Source organism: Nelumbo lutea, chromosome 4 (genome assembly GCF_056320005.1).
Source record: "Nelumbo lutea isolate HS-2025 chromosome 4, American lotus-T2T, whole genome shotgun sequence".
NCBI lineage: Eukaryota > Viridiplantae > Streptophyta > Magnoliopsida > Proteales > Nelumbonaceae > Nelumbo > Nelumbo lutea.
Genome location: NC_142687.1, coordinates 93,666,227 through 93,687,443, shown reverse-complemented (window position 1 = coordinate 93,687,443; position 21,217 = coordinate 93,666,227). Strand labels below are relative to the sequence as shown.

The 21,217-nt window shown below is 37.5% G+C and overlaps 3 protein-coding genes across 3 annotated transcripts; 2 read left to right on the top strand and 1 right to left on the bottom strand.

Annotated features, from left to right (window-relative positions):
* Positions 1 to 6,727: 6,727 nt before the first annotated feature.
* Positions 6,728 to 7,834, top strand: LOC148861880 (G-type lectin S-receptor-like serine/threonine-protein kinase LECRK1). Its single transcript, XM_088985075.1, has one exon. The coding sequence runs from the start codon at positions 6,728 to 6,730 to the stop codon at positions 7,832 to 7,834; it is 1,107 nt and encodes a 368-aa protein (XP_088841201.1).
* Positions 7,835 to 9,533: 1,699 nt separating this feature from the next.
* Positions 9,534 to 12,084, top strand: LOC148861879 (G-type lectin S-receptor-like serine/threonine-protein kinase LECRK1). The gene has a single exon (XM_088940949.1). It carries the CDS (start codon positions 9,639 to 9,641, stop codon positions 12,015 to 12,017), a length of 2,379 nt encoding a protein of 792 aa, XP_088797075.1. The 5' UTR covers positions 9,534 to 9,638; the 3' UTR covers positions 12,018 to 12,084.
* Positions 12,085 to 15,823: 3,739 nt separating this feature from the next.
* Positions 15,824 to 17,420, bottom strand: LOC148861878 (COMPASS-like H3K4 histone methylase component WDR5B). Its single transcript, XM_088941303.1, has 2 exons — positions 16,534 to 17,420; positions 15,824 to 16,311 (listed from the first exon to the last, which is right to left on the bottom strand). Exons 1-2 carry the CDS (start codon positions 17,194 to 17,196, stop codon positions 16,021 to 16,023), a joined length of 954 nt encoding a protein of 317 aa, XP_088797429.1. The 5' UTR covers positions 17,197 to 17,420; the 3' UTR covers positions 15,824 to 16,020.
* Between the last annotated feature and the right edge of the window lie 3,797 nt (positions 17,421 to 21,217).

Sequence of the window (21,217 nt, the reverse complement as noted above, 5' to 3'; positions counted from 1 at the left end):
GTAAAATCGAATCACTAGCTAAAATTTACGTGCCAGGTGGGGAGGCCATTATTATGTCAGTAAACTTACAAGAAAGACTTGAATCAGCCAAAAAGGAAGACAAAAAAGAAAAAGCCAGCTTGAAGGTTGACCAAATTTTTTCATTTTTTTTTAGCTCAGCATGAAGTAAAGGAAGTTACTGATTTCCAAACCAGGGGAGTGATGTTTGAAAGTTTGTGGTCATTCAACAGGAAAGCTCAAGCCACTTTCTTTAACATTGCATTATTAATAGTGACTGAATATCCAAAGCCTAATCTCGCATAAAATTATTGGTTGACAAAATTTGTCCAAGCACACCACTTAGGAAATTTGACAATGGATATCACCATCGGTGATTTGTGACCATCAGTGGTTGTGACTTGTTAATTGTTATGGCGGATATATCACCATCCTGTGACTTTGTGATCATCTGAAAACTATGAAGATCGTGAATTGACCAACAACCTCAATAAAATACACCCAGAAAATCTGAACTCCAAAACCCGAGCCCTGATTTTCTACTTTCCTACCCACTCTCTCTACCTGCCGTGAATTGGAGTCACACATCTCTTAATTGATAATTGAAGCCACCCAGAAAATCTGAACTCCAAAACCCGAGCCCTGATTTTCTACTTTTCTACCCACTCTCTACCTGCCGTGATTTGGAGCCACACATCTCTTAATTCATAATAGAGATTTGTGGCAGCAAATCACAGTGGATAGAGAGTGGGTAGGAAAAGTGAGTAGGAAATCCCGAGTGTCCAAACCCTTTCTAGTTTTCAGAACAATCGCTGACCTGCCACCCATTTGACCTAGTCAAGAAGGGTTAGTAAGGTTACCGCTTCCTAAAATTTTCATGAAGTAACCAAATTCCTTGGTAGAGTTCATTACAGAAGGAACAACTAACAAGTTTTGATTTCATATTAGTTGTAGTTGTAGAGAGAAAGAGAGAGGAAAGAAAAAACGAACTTGATGTCCCAGTCACGAGACGAATCTTATCTCCCTAAATCCCTTCTAGCTCTATTCGACTACTCTTTCCTTGATGTCCCAGGTTACCAGTCTTCTCTCCGTGCTTAAATCTTAACTGATCTTCTCCCCTTCCACCTGTGGCTTGTAGCTAGTTGTAATGACCACTTCTCCTTCTCTACCCTTTTTATTTATTTAAATAGTAATTTTTTAATGTTTTTATCAATAAAATAATATTTTTTAATATTTAAAATATTTTTTATTTTTAATTATTTTACTATCATTTTTATTATAATTAATATTTATTGGTTAATATTAATTTATTGATGCACTTTTTCAATATATTTATCATATAAAATGCAAAATTAGACATTTATGACCAACTATGTAGATTATTCAGAAAATGTATATGAGATGCATTGAATCAAAAAGTGTGGTGTGGACCGGTCCACACCATGCCTATAGAACGATACTATCGGTGTAGACTAGTCTAATCCACATGGTCTATTCATAATTCAGAACAGTTATAGATTGTGATATGTTTGTATTTATTACTGTTGTGGTTGTGTTTTTTTTTTTTTTTAAAGCCCCGAGGCAATTTCATTCAACAATCTTTAGTAACCAATAACCTAACAAAGTGGAGTGACTGACCAAATCATGGAAAGATTATGCGATAGGGCATGTTTAGCTAGCTCGTGGGGGTAGTTGGTTACATAAACAAAGATCTAAACTGAATTGAAGTGAAGGAGTCTTTCTGCATTCCATGATGATTGAGTGGATTCTCTAGGATGGATCTGAATATGAAGAATTAAAGTGAATCCACACCCTCTTTCGCGTCACTCTCTAACAAAATGTAGTCCATCTTCATGGTCTTGGCCAATAGTAGCCCCTCTAAAATATCTCGAGCCTCAGCTTCCATCGGGGAGCTACACCTAACAACCAGGCACCATTGGTGTTGACCTTGACCCAGTGAAAATACTGATTATCTCTCATCCAAGGGTCAAATTTTAAAATAAATATTTTATGATGATTGGCATTATTATATATAGATTATTTCTAAAAGCATAGAACCTAGGAAAAAAAAACTCTATTTCGGAGGTAGGATTTATGGGTATATGGTAGTGTATATCTATCTATTCTACTATATATTGCAATTCACGAATCCAGATTTATTCCTAAGACTCACCTCAAGGCAGTTGATGCCAGTTATGGATTAGGAATATCTCCTATGAATGAAAACATACAATTGCAAATGCATGAAATTTACCTGATGTATGGATACATGCCTTGAGGTGGGTGTGACGAGGATTCTATGAGGAAATCTGAAATATATCTCTACACTGCCAGGTAGGATGCCAATTAAGAGTCAGGTGATTTCATGTTTCCCCAACAGCCCCTGGTTTATGTTTCTAGAAAAAAATGTTTTATGACTGTTTTAATTAAAAACAATCTCAACCAAATAGAAAATTTACATTTCAACCAAAAACACCTAGGCGGTGCTGACGTGGCAGCGTTTCAAGTAGAAATAGTCAAGGTATTAAACATCACCATAGTTAGGGGTGTCAATTGGACTGGATTTGGTCCAATTCGATTCAGTCCAAAGTGAGTCCATTATAAATGGACCAGGTCTAATCCAATCCAATGAATGTTTTGGACCAATCCAAATCAATGTTTGGACCATCCAATCTGTTCAAATTCATTTTGATTTAGATTGGTTTCAACCCAAACTCAGTCCATTGACACATATATTCTTATCTTATATCAATGAATCAGATATTGGCTTAATCCAATCTAATCCAATATAAATTTGTTACAGACAGACCAGGTCCAATCCAATCTAATAAATATTTTGGACCGGATTGATCCAATCCAATGTCTTGTTGGTCTGTCCAATTGGTCCAAATTGATTTTGGACTGGATGGGGTCCAATCCAAAATCGGTCCATTGATACCCTTAACCATGGTTGCAGGTATGGATGATAACAATCTTATAAAATAAAGAACTAAATTTTGGTTAGGTCTTTCGTTTTCTGTGTCATTCAATAGACATATTAATTGAAAAATATCAATTCTCTTTATTAAAACATTAAATTTTCTCTCAAATTAAATATGCCAAATCATCATAACTAAGAGATATATAAACGTGTCTTAAATATATTGATTTCAATATTTTAAAAAATAAAATCAATGCAATAAATAGTTAATGGAGCAATTTTGTATCAATTAGCAACCAAAAAGGGCTATAAGTTTATACCAAAATCATTTAAAAAAAAAAGTAAAAGAAATAGAACAAGGGAGGAATTACTTTTTTATTTATGTAAAGGAGAGAGAGAGGGTAAATAAATTTATACTACCGTAAGGTACCGGCATTGTCATTTTTGTCACATAGGTAAGGGCTTGATTACTTAGATAGGCGCCTTTTTAGATTCAAGTCAAGCCGCCTAGCTTAGGGTTTGCTTTGAAAACTATTGATTGCTTGTTGTAAAAAGTAAGTCCCAAAAGTTCTTAGATAAGCCTGATTGTATCATAGCTACATCAAAGGCCTAAATTTCCTAACATCTCCATTTGTACAACATATAAGACATCTCAACCAAGTGGACTCGCCAAGTCAAGGTCATGGACCAGCACCAATAACAAATGTTAGCCAATCTTTCCAAATTAAAACAAATCATCAAGTCTAAGTGCATTATTGCATGTCCCTGAGATCACTTTTCCACAATCTAGCTTACCAATGAATACAACTAAAAAACACCTGTATCGAGTGTATTCAAATGCCTAAATTATTTTAAAATTTTAATACGATATGCCCCATATATCATAAAATATCAATAAACCGTTAGATCACTCTAAATTAAATAAAGGGCTTTAGGTAGGTTTCAAAAATAAATAAATAAATAATCATCTGCCAAAACCTAGGAACTTGGTAAATCAAGTGGGTGTTTGGTATGGATGCCATTTTCTGAAAAAACAGCATTATGAAGGTGACAGTCACATTATACAAAGTGGTACTTCAATCAATGCTCTCTTGTTTGAGTACATCATTTTGGGCCTTGGATAATATAGACCATGTTGAAAACGCTGCTGTCAGCATTGGTACCAAACAAAACAGTGCTGTTTTTTTAGAAAACAACCTATGTGCCAGCACCGGTTCCAAAGAAAAAATAATCACCCTTTTGACATGCTCTACCGTTTTCTCAAAAAAAAGTACAACATTCTTAGCACAAATGCTAATTCATGAAGTAACTCACCCAAGTGGTGGAGCTATTGATTTGCAAACGAGGGGATCCTGTGATTTACGAGAAAGAAACAAGTTATTGTGTTGTTTGAGATAACTGGCTTTCCAAAGATTTACCCAAAAGTTTGTGGTCACTGGTTCACTCAACAGTAAAGTCCAAGCCACTTTCTTTAACAATGGATTATTTAATAGTGGCTGAATATACAAAGCCTAATCCCGGATAAAATTTTTTGCTGACAAAAGGAAGAATCAATTTTTGGTTCACTCCCACAAACCGTCTTGATCAAAGGAAGAATCAATGACGCAGTTCAGCAGAGCCAAAGCCTCCTCCGCTTCCTACCCGCGCTTTTGATGTTTAAGTTATCATTCTTTGGTTTCGGGTTTCGGAAATTAAATCATGAACAGAAAAGCCCTCAAAAGTACAGCTTAAATGAAATTCCTAATTTAAGGTTTGTTTCTTCAGATTTGTCAAAAGGAAATTTTGTATTGACAAGCTGAATGAAATTCAGCATACATTTCCAATTAACCTCCTACCAATGTATTAAGATTTAAGACGCATACCTTCCATTGCCTGCTGATATCGCCATTACAAACCAGTAAAAGTGTAAAAGACAGAACTCAAGAGACTGTGGGAGTTGTCAGCGAGAGAAGATCTAGTGGGATTAGGGTTTGCTTTTGTCTAACTTGGCACGCCGATTAAAGAATCTGTTAAATCAGGACAGGTCGCTCTCACTGAATGAGAGGGCATTGAGATAGACAGTGGGAAGATATATCACCACCTGTCATCTGAATAGACAGAGAATCGTGAATTGGCCAAACAATCTCAACAAATACACCTTGAAAGTCTGCAACCTTAGTTTCCAAAACTATCGCCGGCCTGTCACCCATCTATCCAAGTCTAGAAGGGTTAGTAAGGTTAACGTTTCCTACAATTTTCGTGGAGCAACCAAAGCACTTGGTAGATCCCATTATTGTTAGAGAATATCAACCTATTCAAGTACTTCACTAATTTCACAAAACCACCGCTGTGCCCAATTTCTCTTTCTCTCACCAAAAGATGAATCTTTTAAATCTGAAGTTTAGATTGGTTGTAAATTTTGGGTAAAATTGAAACCATTTTCAATATATTATTACTTATTTATTTACATTAATTTGAAATATTTTTTTTTAATTTGCTAATATTTTTTTATTTCACCTTTTATTTGTATGAGTTGAATGAAAGATGGAACCCCTTATATAGATGTTTAAAATTGTTTTATGGATATTACATGACAATGGATGGTTTTTTTTTATAGATATTATAGGTTCTATGTTGATTTTTTGTTGATATAGAAAAATTGGTTTATTAAAAATATCATTTTTAGCATACTAATGACCAATTGAAACTTACAAATTATAAGGTATAATCATTTAATTTCTTTTATGTAGAAGCTTTTATCTTGATATTAAGTAAAGTTTTTCACAAATTACTATAATCTCTACGACAACAAGTGAAAAAAAGTACCACTGGTATGAACTATGAAGTAGGGGTGATCATGGGCCAGGCCCGGGCTTATATTTTTAGGCACTAGGCCCGGGCCTAGCCTAAGGTCATTGTTATGAAGGCAAAGCCCGACTTGAGCCCGGCCCATGATCACCCCTACTTCAAGCCCAATGAACTCTCATGTGAGGGAACCTGTTAGAGAATTATCAAAATTCAAGAACCTCCCCTAACACCTCAAGCTTTTAAGGTTGAATGGATCTTTCGGAATTACTAACAAGTTTTGATTTCATATCAGTTGGAGAGAGAGAAGAAGAAGAAGAAAGGAACTTTGAGGTCCCAAGTCAAAACACGATATGAATCTAATCTCCCTTCCAGCTCTGTTCGACTATTCCAAGGAGTTTCACATATTTCCTTGGTGGATAAATCTTAACTGAACGCTCCCCTCCACCTGTGGCTTGTAGTAGATAGTTGTAATGGCCGCTGATCCAACACCCCCTGTTTGATTTCTTCTATTGCTACTACTTATAGTTTCCTACCCACATGGCTCCCATGCTCAAACCACCTCGTCAAACATTACCTTGGGCTCCAGCATCACAACTGTAAACGAGTCTTTTTGGGCTTCACCCTCGGGAGATTTCGCATTTGGGTTCTATTCCCTCTCCACTGGTCTCTTCCTCGTGGGGATATGGTTCGACAGGATCCCAGAGAAAACGCTTGTGTGGTCGGCAAACCGCAACCACGCAGCTCCAGCTGGTTCTGTAGTGACGCTCACGCTTACCGGAAAACTTGTGCTTAGTTACCCCAATGGAAGCATATATTCCATCTACAACGGCACCGCTGCACGGTCGGCGTCCATGAAAGATGATGGGAATTTTGTCCTAAGAAACTCCACCTCACAAGTTATCTGGGAGAGCTTTAGTTTTCCGACTGACACTCTTACCGGGCCAAACTCTAGTTAAGGGACAGAAGCTGTATTCCAATGCAAATGGGACTTTCGACTACTCGGCAGGAAAATACATGTTAGAGATGCAGTCAGACGGCAATGTCGTGCTCTCTGCATACCTATTTTCCGATCCTGGTTATTGGAATTCTCAAAGCATTTACATGAAGAATGTAACTCTGATTTTCAGCAGGGAGGATGCAGCCATTCGCATTGACAATACGACTGGACCTATCCAAAATTACTACCAGAGAGCAACACTTGATGGTGATGGCAATTTCCGGCTATATGTTCTCCAAAAAGGAACAAGCGATCCGTGGATACCGATGTGGAAATTGTTTGTAGAGCCTTGTCGTGTGAACAGTGTCTGCGGGATGTATGGGTTTTGCACATCGCCGGATAACAACACGGTGTCCTGCGAGTGCCTCCCGGGTTATTATCCCCTGGACCCCAGCTTTCCTTCCAAAGGATGCTACATGGAAGACGTGCCGGAAAGCTGTGGTGGGGATCCATCTATGGTGGACGTTACAGTGTTAGAAGACGCTGATATTCCAAATTCAAATGACTTCACAGACTATGTAAGACTTTTTTCTGCAACTGAGGAAAGCTGCAAGAAGGCAGTCATGGGTGATTGTTACTGCATGGCTGCGACCTTGGTGAATTCCGTTTGTTACATGAAGAGGACCCCTTTGTTGAATGCAAGAAGAAACCTCCCTTATACTACCGGAATGAAAGCCTTCATCAAGGTTCCTGTAAGGGTTACTATTCCAGATGTTAATCAAGATGGAAACAACTGGTCTCGGGCTTACCTCCATGCTGGGATCATAACATGCGCCACACTTGTTTTACTGTTCGCACCCGTTGCCATCTACTATCACCCATTAACCCAGAGACGTAACAGACGAAAGAATTCCTCAGCCAAGGCGAAGCAGCTGGACATCAATTTGAGGGCATTCTCGTTCCAAGAACTCCATGAGGCAACAAATGGGTTCACCGTCGAGCTGGGCCGAGGTGCTTTCGGCACAGTCTACAGCGGGATCTTAAGAATAGATAATAAGCTGATTGAGGTTGCAGTGAAGCAGCTGGACACGGTGGTCGAACAACGCAGTAAAGAGTTCGTAACAGAGCTAAGAATAATCGGCCGGACCCATCACAAGAATCTGGTTCGGCTATTGGGCTATTGTGCGGAATGAAACTCAACATCCACAACTCCTTAGTCCAGTCTATAGACTTACGCCTAACAGCCCATCTAACTATCTAAGAGTCTTAAGACAACCTTCCTAATTTCCAATTGATCCTTTCTCCGGTCCAAGCCCGCCATCGGCCTATAGCTACGCAGTGTTGACTGGTTGATTTGACTTTTTTCTTTTTTTGTGGAAGGGATAATAAATACAAAACGAAACAAAGCAAAATTACAAACAACGACCCTACTTCAAAATTACAACCAAAACATATGAGAGCGAAATCAGATAAAGGGTTTAGGACTTGTGCCAGCCTCAATTATAGAGCTGTGAATGGATTGATTGGGTGTGATTTTAAACATGGTGGATTAGGGCTTGTTCGTTTTCTCTTAACTCTTATCTTTTAAGAAGAATATTTTAACTTTAAGAAAAAAATGATTGTTCGATTTATCTTATCTCTTAAATTGTAGTGATATAACTTTTTGTTTTTCAATGATACCCTCAAAAAGACAAACAAAAACTCTCATATATGACGTCAAAATAGATATTTGATAATTTTTAGAATTCAGAATTCAGAACAACATTTTCTGCATTCAGAGTTCAGAGGAAAGAAAAGTTCACTAACACCAATATACCTCTTAATGTAATTATTTCACTTTTAGATATCAAACTTCAGAGCAAACAAACAGGCCCTTAATCACAGTTTTTAATAATAACATCTATAAAATTGACCCTATTAGATTTGACATCTATATTTACTTATCAGGAGATTTTTATTAATTATATAATTGATATACAACCCATTACCAAAAAAGAAATTAATTAAGTATTAGTGTTTGAATAAAAGTTGTTCTTTAATAGGTGACAAAATTCTCTCAATTAACTCATTAGGCCATGAGCATGTGCTTTCAATGAACTAATTTTGTATTTATAAAAAAATTAAAATAAAATTCAGTTGATGGTGTTTGAGTTATGGTTGAACTGGCTACGTACGTCACGTGGTAGTCTTAATGGCCATTTTATCTCCATAACCACGTTGGTATCGCGTAGAACAAATAAGTGTGACCAAGAAGGAACAAGAAAGGTGACCCCATCAGGGATGATGACTCATCCCAAAGACATCGACAAACAACCTCATCCCAACAACCCCAGAAAACTCATCCGATTAAGACACGGATCTTCGGATATAAATAAGTAACATCCGCTTAGGGTAAGGGACTTTTAAATATTCTGACTTTTATTTTGCCTCTTATGCTCGAACCAACATTGTTCTCATCTACTCGGCCCAACCACTTACCATTTGTTCTATTGACTTGAGCGTCAGAATGTCTACTCAGGGAACAACTCCTCGAGCCTCTAATCTTCTTTCATGATTCTAGATCTTGGTGCACAACTTCATCCTTCCACCTCGATTTCATCAATTGATAGAATTATTTAACTGCGGTATTGATTCGAGATACCTCGGATCGAATAACATCAACTACAATATGTGATGTATAATGTATTGAATTTATTTGAAAAGCTGGCTTCATTGGAGGTTGTATGCGACCAAGGTCGTAGTAAATTCTTCTTTTAAAATGGGTAAAGTTTTGAGGTGAATGTCACAAAAAAAAAATAATTATGCAAATACAAATAAAGTGCAAAGCCTTATATTTAATATTTTGTATTTATAAACATGTTTTTGCATCACACATTTGTATTTGTACTCCGACGACCAAAAGGAGGTGAGTGATGATAATAAAGAAATCTTCCCTCTCTCTTCGTTCTTTATTACTTTCTTCGTTATTCTGCAACGGTTCTGGCAATATCTTGTGCCATGTCTCTTCTTCCATTGCTACTGCTACTCCTTGTTTCTTCCGAGCATAACACCCATGCTCAGACGATAATACAAGGCGCCACCATTACTGCAGGAACCACCAATTCCTCATGGAAATCGCCCTCCGGTGATTTCGCATTCGGGTTTTACCGTCTCTCCAACGGCAACTTCCTTGTTGGGATTTGGTTCGACAAAATCCCAGAAAAGACGCTTGTATGGTCTGCCAACCGTGACGCCCCGGTACCAGCGAGCTCCACTCTCAGATTAACGACAGGCACTTCCGCCGGCCATCTTATCCTTACATCCTCCGACGGAAACAGCACGTATTTATACCAAAGTACCGCTGCAAGTTCTGGTTACATGCAAGACGACAGCAACTTTGTCCTAAAAAACGCCAGTTCAAGTGTTCTTTGGCAAACATTTGATTCGCCGACGGACACTCTCCTACCGGGCCAAGTTTTGGCTGCAGGCAGAAAGCTTTATTCCAATAAAAATGGGACTGTCGACTACTCCACCGGAAACTTCATGTTGGAGATGCAGAAAGATAGTAATCTGGTGCTCTCAGCTTATCATTTCGCAGATCCTGGTTACTGGATCTCAAACACAATAAACATTAATAATGTGAGCCTGGTTTTCAACCGGACGAATGCATTCATGTACCTCAAAAATACCACAGACATCATCCTCCCATTAACAGAGGATGTGCCAAAGCCCACGGAGGACTACTACCACAGAGTGACGCTGAACGACCATGGAAATTTGCAGCAACATGTGTACCAGAAGAAGAACAACAGTCAATGGAAAATGGTGTGGAGAGTAATAACCGAGCCCTGCACGGTGAATGCTATTTGTGGGGTGTACGGGATTTGCTCTTCACCAGATAATGAGACAGTCAGCTGTGACTGCCTCCCGGGTTACCGCCCCTTAGATCCCAATAACATTGCTAAGGGATGCTACCCAAAGAGCAAGCCGGATCGTTGTATAGAGAAGCCATCGTTGACGAATTTCACGGTGGAAGTTATCGATGATGCAGATTTTCCTAATGCCGGTTTTGCAGATTTGGGAAGAGTAACACCAACAGACGAGGAGGGCTGCAGGAAGGCACTCATGGATGACTGTTATTGCATGGCTGCTTCATTCGTCAATTCAACTTGTTACAAGAAGAGGATGCCAATTCTGAATGCTAGAATTAGCCGCAATTCTACAAATGGGTATAAGGCGTTAATCAAAGTGCCGAAACAGATTAGTGATGGAGGAGGTATTCTGAATGGTGATCATCATGGCGGGAAGAAGTCTGTAAGTCGGGGTCTACTGAAAGCTGGTCTTTTCACAACTGCGGCGTTTGCTCTGTTGTTCGCAGCTCTTGCCGTCTACTATCACCCTGTAGTTAGACGATTCATCAGACGACCCAGAAGGCCCTCTGCAGATGTGGACGCTATGTTGATTAACCTGAGAGCTTTTACATTTGAAGAGCTGCATGAAGCAACATGTGGGTTCACAACAAGACTAGGCCGAGGATCATTTGGGATGGTTTACAGCGGGACCCTGGTCATAGAGGATAAACAGATTGAGATTGCTGTGAAGGCTCTGAAGAAGATAGATGCTGCTGAACGAGGCGAGGAGGAGTTTGAGGCGGAGCTGAGGGCTATTGGTCGAACACATCACAGGAATCTGGTTCGCCTGTTGGGCTTCTGTATTGAGGACAAACACCGGATTTTGGTTTACGAACTAATGAAGAATGGAACTCTCTCTAATTTGCTCTTCAAGCAAGGGGAGAAACGGAGTTGGGAGCACAGGGTGGAAATGGCGCTTGGGATTGCAAGGGGGGTGCTGTATCTGCATGAAGAATGTGAGACCCAGATCATCCACTGCGACATAAAGCCCCAGAACGTTCTACTTGATAAAAACTACACAGCAAAGATTTCAGATTTTGGGCTAGCGAAGATTATGATGAAAGATCAAACTCGGACTAATACAAATGTAAGAGGGACGGCTGGATACATGGCACCAGAGTGGTTGAAGAATGCACCAGTAACAACCAAGGTCGACGTCTACAGCTTTGGGGTCATGTTGCTTGAGATCTTGTGCTGTAGAAGGCACATCGATCCGAAACGGGTAGAGGAAGAGACCGAAGAGGTCGACCTGGTGTTGACAGAATGGATTGCAGATTGTATTAAGAGTGGGAAGCTGAACATGGTGGTGGAGGAAGACATGGAGGCATTGAACGATTTCAAGAGGTTTGAGAGGATGGCCATGGTGGGACTGTGGTGCGTCCACCCCGACCCACTTCTTCGGCCATCTATGAAGAAGGTGACACACATGTTGGAAGGGACCATCGAAGTTGGTATTCCACCTCTGCTTTATCCCGAAATGGTTTGAGATCAGTTGCATCCTGTAGCTCAAATCCAGGAAGGAATGAGAGATTTTGTACATCATGAGTTGTGGTTGTGGGCAAATTTGAACCTGCATTCTCAATTTGAGCTTGCATGGCATTTTGATGCATCTAAATTTCCATCCTAATCTGAGTTGAGCAACAGAGCGAGTCATTGGACACATATGAGACTATGCACCATGGTTTCTAATTTGTGTTTGGGGCATTTTGTTCTGATGCATATAGACACCGTCACACTCATAAGCAACAGAGAAACTCTTGGCATTTTGCATGGCACTCATAACGCACGCTATTTTAAGAATTTTGGTTTTTGGTTTCGGTTTTCAAAATTAAAAATTTGGTTAACAGAAAAAACTAAATTACAGTATATAACATTTAATATAGGGAAATTGTCTAAAACTTACCATGAGTTTTTAACATTTCCCTTAAACTCACCACAACTTTTCAAAATGTCTAAAACTCACCATGTCAGTAAGTTTTTATTTTCGAAAACTCACCTTCCGTTAGTACACCGTTAATGCTTCTTAACTGAAAAAATGGTATTTTTAGTTTTCAATTTTCTTATTTTTTTGCATTCTTAGTGTTTTGTTATAATCTCCAATGTTTTTTATAATTTCTTTTTTTTTTACATTTCCTATTTTCTACAATCTATAATTTTTCCTATATTTTTTGTTATTTATTTGTAATTTCTATGTTTTTCTATAACTTTTGGTGTTTTTTTTTACAATTTTTATTTTCTAATTTTGCTTTTCAATTTCTATAGTTTTTATAATTTGAAAATATTTTTTTATTTTGTTTGCAACTTCAATAATTTTTTATATTTTTATGTATTTTATATTTGAAAATATTTTTTGAACTTTTTCTTTTTTTTTCATGTCTAAATATTAAAATGGTAATATAACACCCGTTGATTTGTTTTGTATATATTTTATAATTTTCTAATAAGGTTAAAATGATAATATATTAATACCCGTTAGTCTGTTTAACGTTAAATTAGTGACATGGTGAGTTTTGGACATTTTGAAAAGTTGTGGTTTGTTTAAGAGGAATGCTGAAAACTCATGGCGAGTTTTAAACAATTTCCCTTTAATATATAATATATAACATATAATATGCTATACATTTGTATATTAATATATTATATATAATGTATTATAACGATATTCAGTTTTAATATCTATGTATATATAATAGCAAGACGGTCCACATCACCATGCCTCTCCTTGCTCCAAACCCCTTCCCAATTTCCTGTTTATTTTTTGAATTTTTTATTTTTTTAATTCTACATAATTATCCATTAAACCAATAAAGAAATAACATAGGCTTAATTATTTCTAACAACCATAAAGAAAAAGGGATTTGCTTTTCTAATGTTTAGCCAAGTGGCAACACCTTTCCCCACTTTCTCCTAGCTGTCTCTAATTCCCATTTATCTCCTAAATCATCTCTAACTCCTATTTATCTCTTAAATTGTCTCTAATTTAGTAGAAGAGTTTCTCTCGTAAACCATTTCTAATTCCTATTTATCCTCTCCCTCACTTTTTATTTACATTTATCTAAAGAAAGTGTCAATTGAAAATTTTCAGAATTATTTAAATATTATAATGAAATTATATACCAACTTTAAAAATTTTATCCAAAAAAACAAAAATTAATTATAATGGATTTAATAATATTCATATTATTAATAACTCTATATTTTTACAACATTCATTATGAAATTATGTAATAACAATATAAATCATAATTTTATGAATTATTCAATTTAAATGTTATTCAGATAATAAAATATTAACATTGAAAAATAAAACATTATTTAAATATTTCAATAACTAAATATCTTAAATAACAAAACATTAAAAACAAATAAATAATTATATAACAAAATATTTAATATCATGTAATAACTTTAAAATAAATAAAATTCAAATAATGAAATTTTTAAATGTTTTACATATTATTTAAATATTGAAATAACAAAATATTTAACATGACTAAATTTTAAATTGTTAAATTGACCAAATTATGTAATAAATTTAAAAAGTTTCTTAAAAGTAAAAAAAAAAATAATTATTATAATAGACTTTCCCTGGTCCCCACATAAATCTGAAAAAAGAACATGAAATTTTGTCAATGAGAACTAAAAACCCATCGACCAACTTCCCCCTCTCAAAATCCAAAAAAAAGAATAACCCCTTAATTCTAATAATCTGATTCAATTACTGGAACCATGACCTCAGACATCATCATCATCATTCTTTTTGGGGTAGCAAGCCTAAAGCTATTACTGCAACTTTTAACAGTTCATTAGGCTGTGTTTGGTTGCAGTGCAATTTTATTTATACTAGTACAAATGCATGGAAGTGCGAATGAAAAAAAAAATGCAAATTCTCAATTAATTTTGTTTTGGGTTTTATTTTACTTCATTCTGCTTCATGTCTTAATTTACTTCACTTGTGATGCAATCAAACAAAATAAGCTAAAATTTGAAACAAGAATAGGTCAGAATTTATGCTGAAATCATTTGCACTGCCACAGTTTCGCATCAGTGCAAATTTATTTGTAGGCTTACAGCTAATTTGGCTTTTATTTATAGTAGGGTTTGGGCTGCAACTGAGCCACACAGTATTCTCTCCCTTTCTCATATAAATATAACCTTTACAGTCAACCATAAAAAAAGCAGTGATCTCTTCTTCAGAATACAATTACCATTCAAAAGGGCAAAAACCCAACATACAGGAACACGATAGTTCACAGAAACCAATCGTCTATACTGGATCCTCTAGTAGACATGGCAAATTAACAATGATATTGGTTTTTTTTCATAGAATAATACCAAATCTCTTAGCATGAACACTTCCAGAAAAATAGAAGGTTGCAAAGACAGACAAATAACTGTTTCTCGAGAAAAGGATGCCTTTACTAAAAGTTCACCTTTTATACAGCATTCATCAAGATGGCACCAAACAAAGAATCTAGACAATCTAGACAATCAGCAAAAAATAATTGCTACTTGTCAAATAACAGGAGCAGGGCTTACAATATGCAACACTATGTCCTTGTGGTTGTGGTTTACTCCACACCATTAACTTCCACTGTATGTCTCAAAAGTGGAAACCAAGAAGCCTTCTTTGATAATGTAAGCTCAGTGATAGTCATATTGCAGGAGTTCAATGGCCTGTATAAACAAATATATTGGCTATTTGGCTTCTCAACAAAGTAGAGGGTGGAACTCTTTGGGTGCCTAGAGCCAGGTCCAAAAAAGCACAAATAACCATGAAACAACTTCATGAGGACACTAAAGAGGAAACAAAGGGGTTGTAACAAAAGTGTAGATTTATCGGCCAGATCAATCAAAATTATCCTGATTGACTGTTGGGTTTGATCAATGAGGAAAAACCAAAGGGTTTCCAAGTTCTTATGATTCATCTACCATCCTCTTCAGAAAAGTCAAAGACTAAAATTCATGATCACAAAGCCAAAGTTGCAAGCCTGCAAGACCATAACAGTTAAAACAGGTAGTTACAGCAATGGAACTGTACTGATAGAAAAAACTTGTAACACCTGGTTCTCAAAGATAAGATTGCAGATTAATGAGATCAAGGACGCCAAGTATAGAGGAGGCAAAACAAAGACGAGTACAAGGCAGAGTCGGCATGAGTCACTTCAGAAGTTCAAGATAATGGCAATTGTGGGACTGTTGTTCAAGCACCCAACTAGTATTGTGGTTTATTTCTCAATGCTCATCTATACCCCAGACCCAAAAACACAGTCCTCATCCTCACATGTCACATTTACATGAATAAACGTTTTTCTATTTACTTTTTTAATAGTCCACGAATAATACACGGCAGCAAGTAGAAATGTCATATAGAATGAAAACAAGGAGGGCACATATATTTGGTGGACTAGTTCCCATCAAAGAAGACCCAAAACTTACATGACCTTCAAGTCAGGAACTAAGTAACCTGAAGGGCATTCAACAGCAATTCATGTATCTTGAACCCAGATCTTTATTGTTCTGTCCTTGTCAAGACCTGCGGAAGCAATTTTGTTCTCGGTGGGATGGCAGGTTACAGAGATGACAGTATCCGTGTGGCCTTCTAGTTTCTGGACCATATTTTTACCTTGGAGATCCCACAAGTATACACATTTATCCTCTGATCCACTAACAATGTACTTCCCATTCGTAACGGAAAATGTGGATGTTATACAGTATACTCTATTGACATGACCTGTGTAAATCTTTAGAAACCTCCCTGCGGAGTAGTTCCATAGCTTCTGCAAAAAAGGATCAAATATAAAAGGAAAAATAAGAAGTTTGGTACACCCGTTTTGAATTATAAAATTAAGATTTAGTTCATACAAATACGAAATTCTTCTAAAACTGCAAACTAAGGTTTTAGGAATAAGTACATAAACAGACTTCTTAAGAGTTAGAGTAGATAAATTTTAGATAATTAACATCAATAACACACTAATTGGATGGAGAAGAGAACTTACAAGGGTATCGTCCAGAGTGGCGACAAGTATGAATTTCCCATTCGGCGAGAATTTCGCAAACGAAACTGCGGGAACCTTATCGTCGATGAGAGTCTTCAAGCACGTACCGGTGTCGGCATCCCAAATCTTGCAGTTGCCATCGTGACTCCCGGAGACGATAATAGAGCCATCCCTGTTAAAATGGACAGAGGTAACGGGCTCTGAATGGGCCTGAATCACATGAACGCATCGACCGGTCTTAACGTCCCAAACCCTAATGGTCTCATCGAAGGATCCAGAAACAATAAGGTTAGATTGAGGGTTGAAATTGACGCAGAAGACGAAGCCAGAGTGGCCACGCAGGGTCTTGACGCAGTCGCCGGTACGGGCGTCCCAGATACGGAGGGTGCGGTCGTCGGAGGCGGAGCAGATATAGTGGGAATCGGATGACCAGGCGAGGTCGGAGACGCCTTCGGAGTGCCCGATGAGGCGGGAGAGAGGGTTTAGGGTTTGGGAACACCAGACGATTAAGGTTTTGTCGAGGGAGGATGAAGCTAGGAGGGAGCCGTCGTTGGAGAACTTGACGCAGGAGACGGCTCGGGTATGGGCGGTTAGGGTTCGAACCAGTCGATAGGGTCGGTAGGGTGGTGATGGTGGAGGCTGGTTACCACCACCGCTCGCCATTCAGATATCAGAACCTCAGAGGAAACCAGCAAACCGCCCCTCAGTGGGTCTCTCTTTCCATTTTCCGACTCCAGAATTAGAGTTCAGAGCCCAGACCCAGGTCCCCGAACATCATAAAACGGATGAAGCAAAATGAAACAATTATTTGTTGTTTGGCATCATTGCTGTTGCTTTAGAAAACGGCGCCACATAGTAAAAAATGGTGTTATAGAAAATAACTATTTGTTTGAAACCGTCTTTTCATACATAATTTAGAGCAACGTTAAATTTGACATTTGTGGCACTAGATAATGGATAGAAGTGCATAAAAGGTTTCTTAGAGCAGTGGTACCAAACAGAAAAAATGCATCATTTTCTGAGAAATTAGTGTTGCATCTGCAGCATTGATGCCAAACATATACCAAACAAGTATATGTTTGGTTCCGTTTACGTTTATTGATGGTGCCACATAGATGCCCCATCAGCAAATGCCTCATTAATTGCATTTGCATGTATCGATGTTTGCAAAAGCACCGTGCGCCTCTAGTTTCAGGAAAATTCCTTTTGGAGCTTCCTAAAACGAGTAGGTGTTTATTGGCATTTTGCTGATGTGGTGCCTAATGGCGCCTATGTGTCATAAACGCCCATCATTAATTGCTTTACTCGGTTTTGCAATCACACAAGTACAAAACGTTTACTCAATAAACGTAAACGAAAACAAACACCCCACAAATAAATGATAGAAAACTGAAATGCTTTGATTTTTGTGCATGGGGCATTTGGGGAAACGTCAAATTCATGTTTCCCCCAATGCCCTAGTGTTGCTTGAAACTAAATGCTGATGAGGCAAACTTTAATGGGTATTAATCTGAGGTGGAGAGTAAAAAATGTTTAAAGTGAACCCCAACCAAACAACAAATACAAAAAACGTTTAAAGTGAAATAAAGTGAAAATGTACAAATTAACGACCTATCCCTAAATGCCCATAGAACCAAACACATACATAAACAGCTTCGAAGTTTGGAGAACAAACCAAGAAGAAAAAGGAGCGGTTGTGGTTCGAGCGATGGGATGGACTGAACTGGATTATTTGCCACCTGTCCCATGTACCCGCTATATCATTAGAATAGAGACTATGTTGGTTTGAAAGAAAAGGTAGAGAAATATATGAAAATTCTATGAGGGAAAGATAAGGAAAACAATACGAACCAAACACATCCTAAAGTTATATTTCTAAGCCCGACCAACCAATACAAGTTTCCCTTCCTTTTCCAACCTTTTCTTTAAAACCAAGCAAGCACATACTTAAATTATGTTTAGGGAAAATTTCTTAAATTATCCCTACTATTTAGCTAATTAACAAACAGTACCCTTATTGTTTAACTATTGTCTTAAACCTCTTCTCCTATTTTTGACAATTGTCTAAAACCTTATTGCCATTAACATATACTAATAGAAAGACAAAAAAAACTATTTTACCCTTATTCTCCTTCAAAATTTCAAAATAAAACAAAAAAAGGTGGGAGAGAGAATACAGGAAAGTAGGTATATTAAATCGATGTTGATGATGTATGCAGACATGATCATAATTGATGTTGATGGTTGTCAACAGCCAATTTTTGCTCAGTCCCTTCACCCAACCTCTTCATACCCTCCTTTTAGACCCCAAAACTTGGAATCACAACCAAATCAAATTGAGACTTTATAAAGCCAAAAATTCCTCTTTTGACACAATCTACAAGACAAATGAAAACCTCGAGATCAACATCGACATCTATTCAAATATGGCCTACAAACTTAGGAAATTATAAATTAGCCACACATCCACCATTCATCATGACAACATCCTTTATAACGATCCTAATCCAATGCATCCATTGCCTCAAGATCATTCGGATACAATCAACTAGCGAATCCCACTACAAGTCTACAACAATCAACCTTGAAAGCGTCAAAGTTCCATTTCGACGATCCTAATTTAGAAAACTTAGATTAACCATTTCTCTTTTAGATCAAAACCATTCACTTGACTCATCACCTTAATTCGTGCTTATCCGTCAAATTTCATTCTAAAACTCCTCTATTTGACCCACCATCAAGCTTACATCCTATTTCAACAAACCTCATTGACTAGAGCTTATCATTCACCATCCCAGCTTCATTTGATTGATTAGACCTCACCACTATGTTTAGAGACCCAAAAAACCCCGCGTCAAATTTCATAAGCAAACTTCTCCATTAAAATGTTAAAAATGTGAGATTCCACTTCGAGCCATCTTATTAATTGATAAACCATTGACCCAAATTAAATCTAACGATCTACACTTTTGATCAAAGATCCATCACTTCCATCAGATTCAAGACATTCAAAAATGTATATCCACCAAATTTCATCCAAAAATTCTCACATTTGACCATTTATCAAGCAAACTTTCTATTTTAGTAAATCTCGTTGATCTAAATTTGTCAGCCATAAATTTCCATAATCTCGACCCTATTAGGCCAATCATACCTCACTACTATGTTCAAATACCCAAAAAACCCCAACACGTCAAATTTCACGTCCTAATTCACCCATTTGACCGTTAAACTAGGAATATGTCATTTCGATGCACCAGATTGAATCACCACCTCATTTATCCCAATCTGAAACCTCAAAAGTGTGATGGCTGATGTCAGACCCATTCTTGACCTGATCAAACACTTAGACTCGTGAAATTGAGCCTAATAGACTCAAAAAGCTCAAAAACCCAAAGATACCCCCACTTAAAACTAAGAAAAGAGAAAACCACTTTTAAAAGTTCATCAAATTTACATTTTCTACCACTAACAGCCTCAAATATGAGACTACCATGACAAGCACGCCCCAAACTCCCATTGGACGCACAAAACCCATGAAAACCACCCCCAAATCATAGAAAACCTTTCACCAAAGAATAAGGCTTGACCGAGCACCATTTTCTTTGAAAAATCTTTACCCATTTTTGTAAAAAAGTTGTTTTCAAGCCCAAGTCCTTTGATTAAACGAATTTCAAAACTCTCCCCCTTCCATCCTCTATAAATACTGATCCAACTCAAACTCAAAAGAGGGGGGGGGGGATCTAAAGAGAGGAAAGACAAAAAGAAAGAGCCAAAAAAGCATTCCCAACTCCTATAGATGATCCATTCGTGAGAAAACCCCCCAAACATTTGAACCTGAAATTTCGAATCCACTCACCATGTGATAGATCTAAAATTGGCATAGCATATCCAAATTTCCAACTACCTAAAAGCTCTTCCAAGATCATTCAATCTCTCTCTTCGTTTAGTTTAGCTGTAGGAATCTCAATAACAAGGAAACATACGAGAGGTAAGCCTTTCACTACATTTGTAGCTCGAGCTTGTCTTTTATGGGTTGTTCGAAAGTTCTAAGACATTGGAGAACCATTGCTCTCAACTTCTTCTAGACTGAGCATAGAGGTAGAGAGGTGAGGGTCTTAGGGAAGTTAGTACCTAAGACCCGATAACATCGCCTCAAAATTAATCTTAAGAGAAGTTGAGAGCATGTTTCTCCAAATTTCAAAAATTTCAACAACTATTTTTGTTGTTTTTTGCTGAAATAGAGCCTAGACAACTCCTATATTGGGCTACTACAATATCTTGGAGTGAGGGTGCCTAAAACCTTCTCTCTCCCAATCCTTAGGATCCAAAATCTCACAGTTAGGTGTCTTTCCTAGCGAAGAACGAAATCACTATCAAAGGAAGTAAATCAATTTTTGAATCTAAAAATGAGGGTTCGTTTTCTCTAAAAATGGGTGGTGACTCCATTTCTTTGAGCCGCCGATGAGCTTCCTGGAGCTCACAATGATGTATGCAGAAATGTTGAATCACCTAGGACTTGAAAAGGCCATGTTCTTGCACAAGGCTATCATTCTCTCAACAGTTTTCTTTGGCACTTGCCTCCCACGATTGTATGGCTTCAATCAAACATATGGTGTTCACCTCAAACATCCACAGAATATTCTAGGAGAGCTGGGATTACAAGGCTTCCCTCTTTGAACCC

Coding starts and splice junctions, on each gene's coding strand:
- LOC148861878 (XM_088941303.1), bottom strand. CDS start 17,196: ATGGCGAGCGGTGGTGGTAACCAGCCTCCACCATCACCACCCTACCGA. Junction 16,312..16,533: donor CCACTCTGGACGATACCCTT/GTAAGTTCTCTT, acceptor CCTTTTTTGCAG/AAGCTATGGAACTACTCCGC.
- LOC148861880 (XM_088985075.1), top strand. CDS start 6,728: ATGCAGTCAGACGGCAATGTCGTGCTCTCTGCATACCTATTTTCCGAT.
- LOC148861879 (XM_088940949.1), top strand. CDS start 9,639: ATGTCTCTTCTTCCATTGCTACTGCTACTCCTTGTTTCTTCCGAGCAT.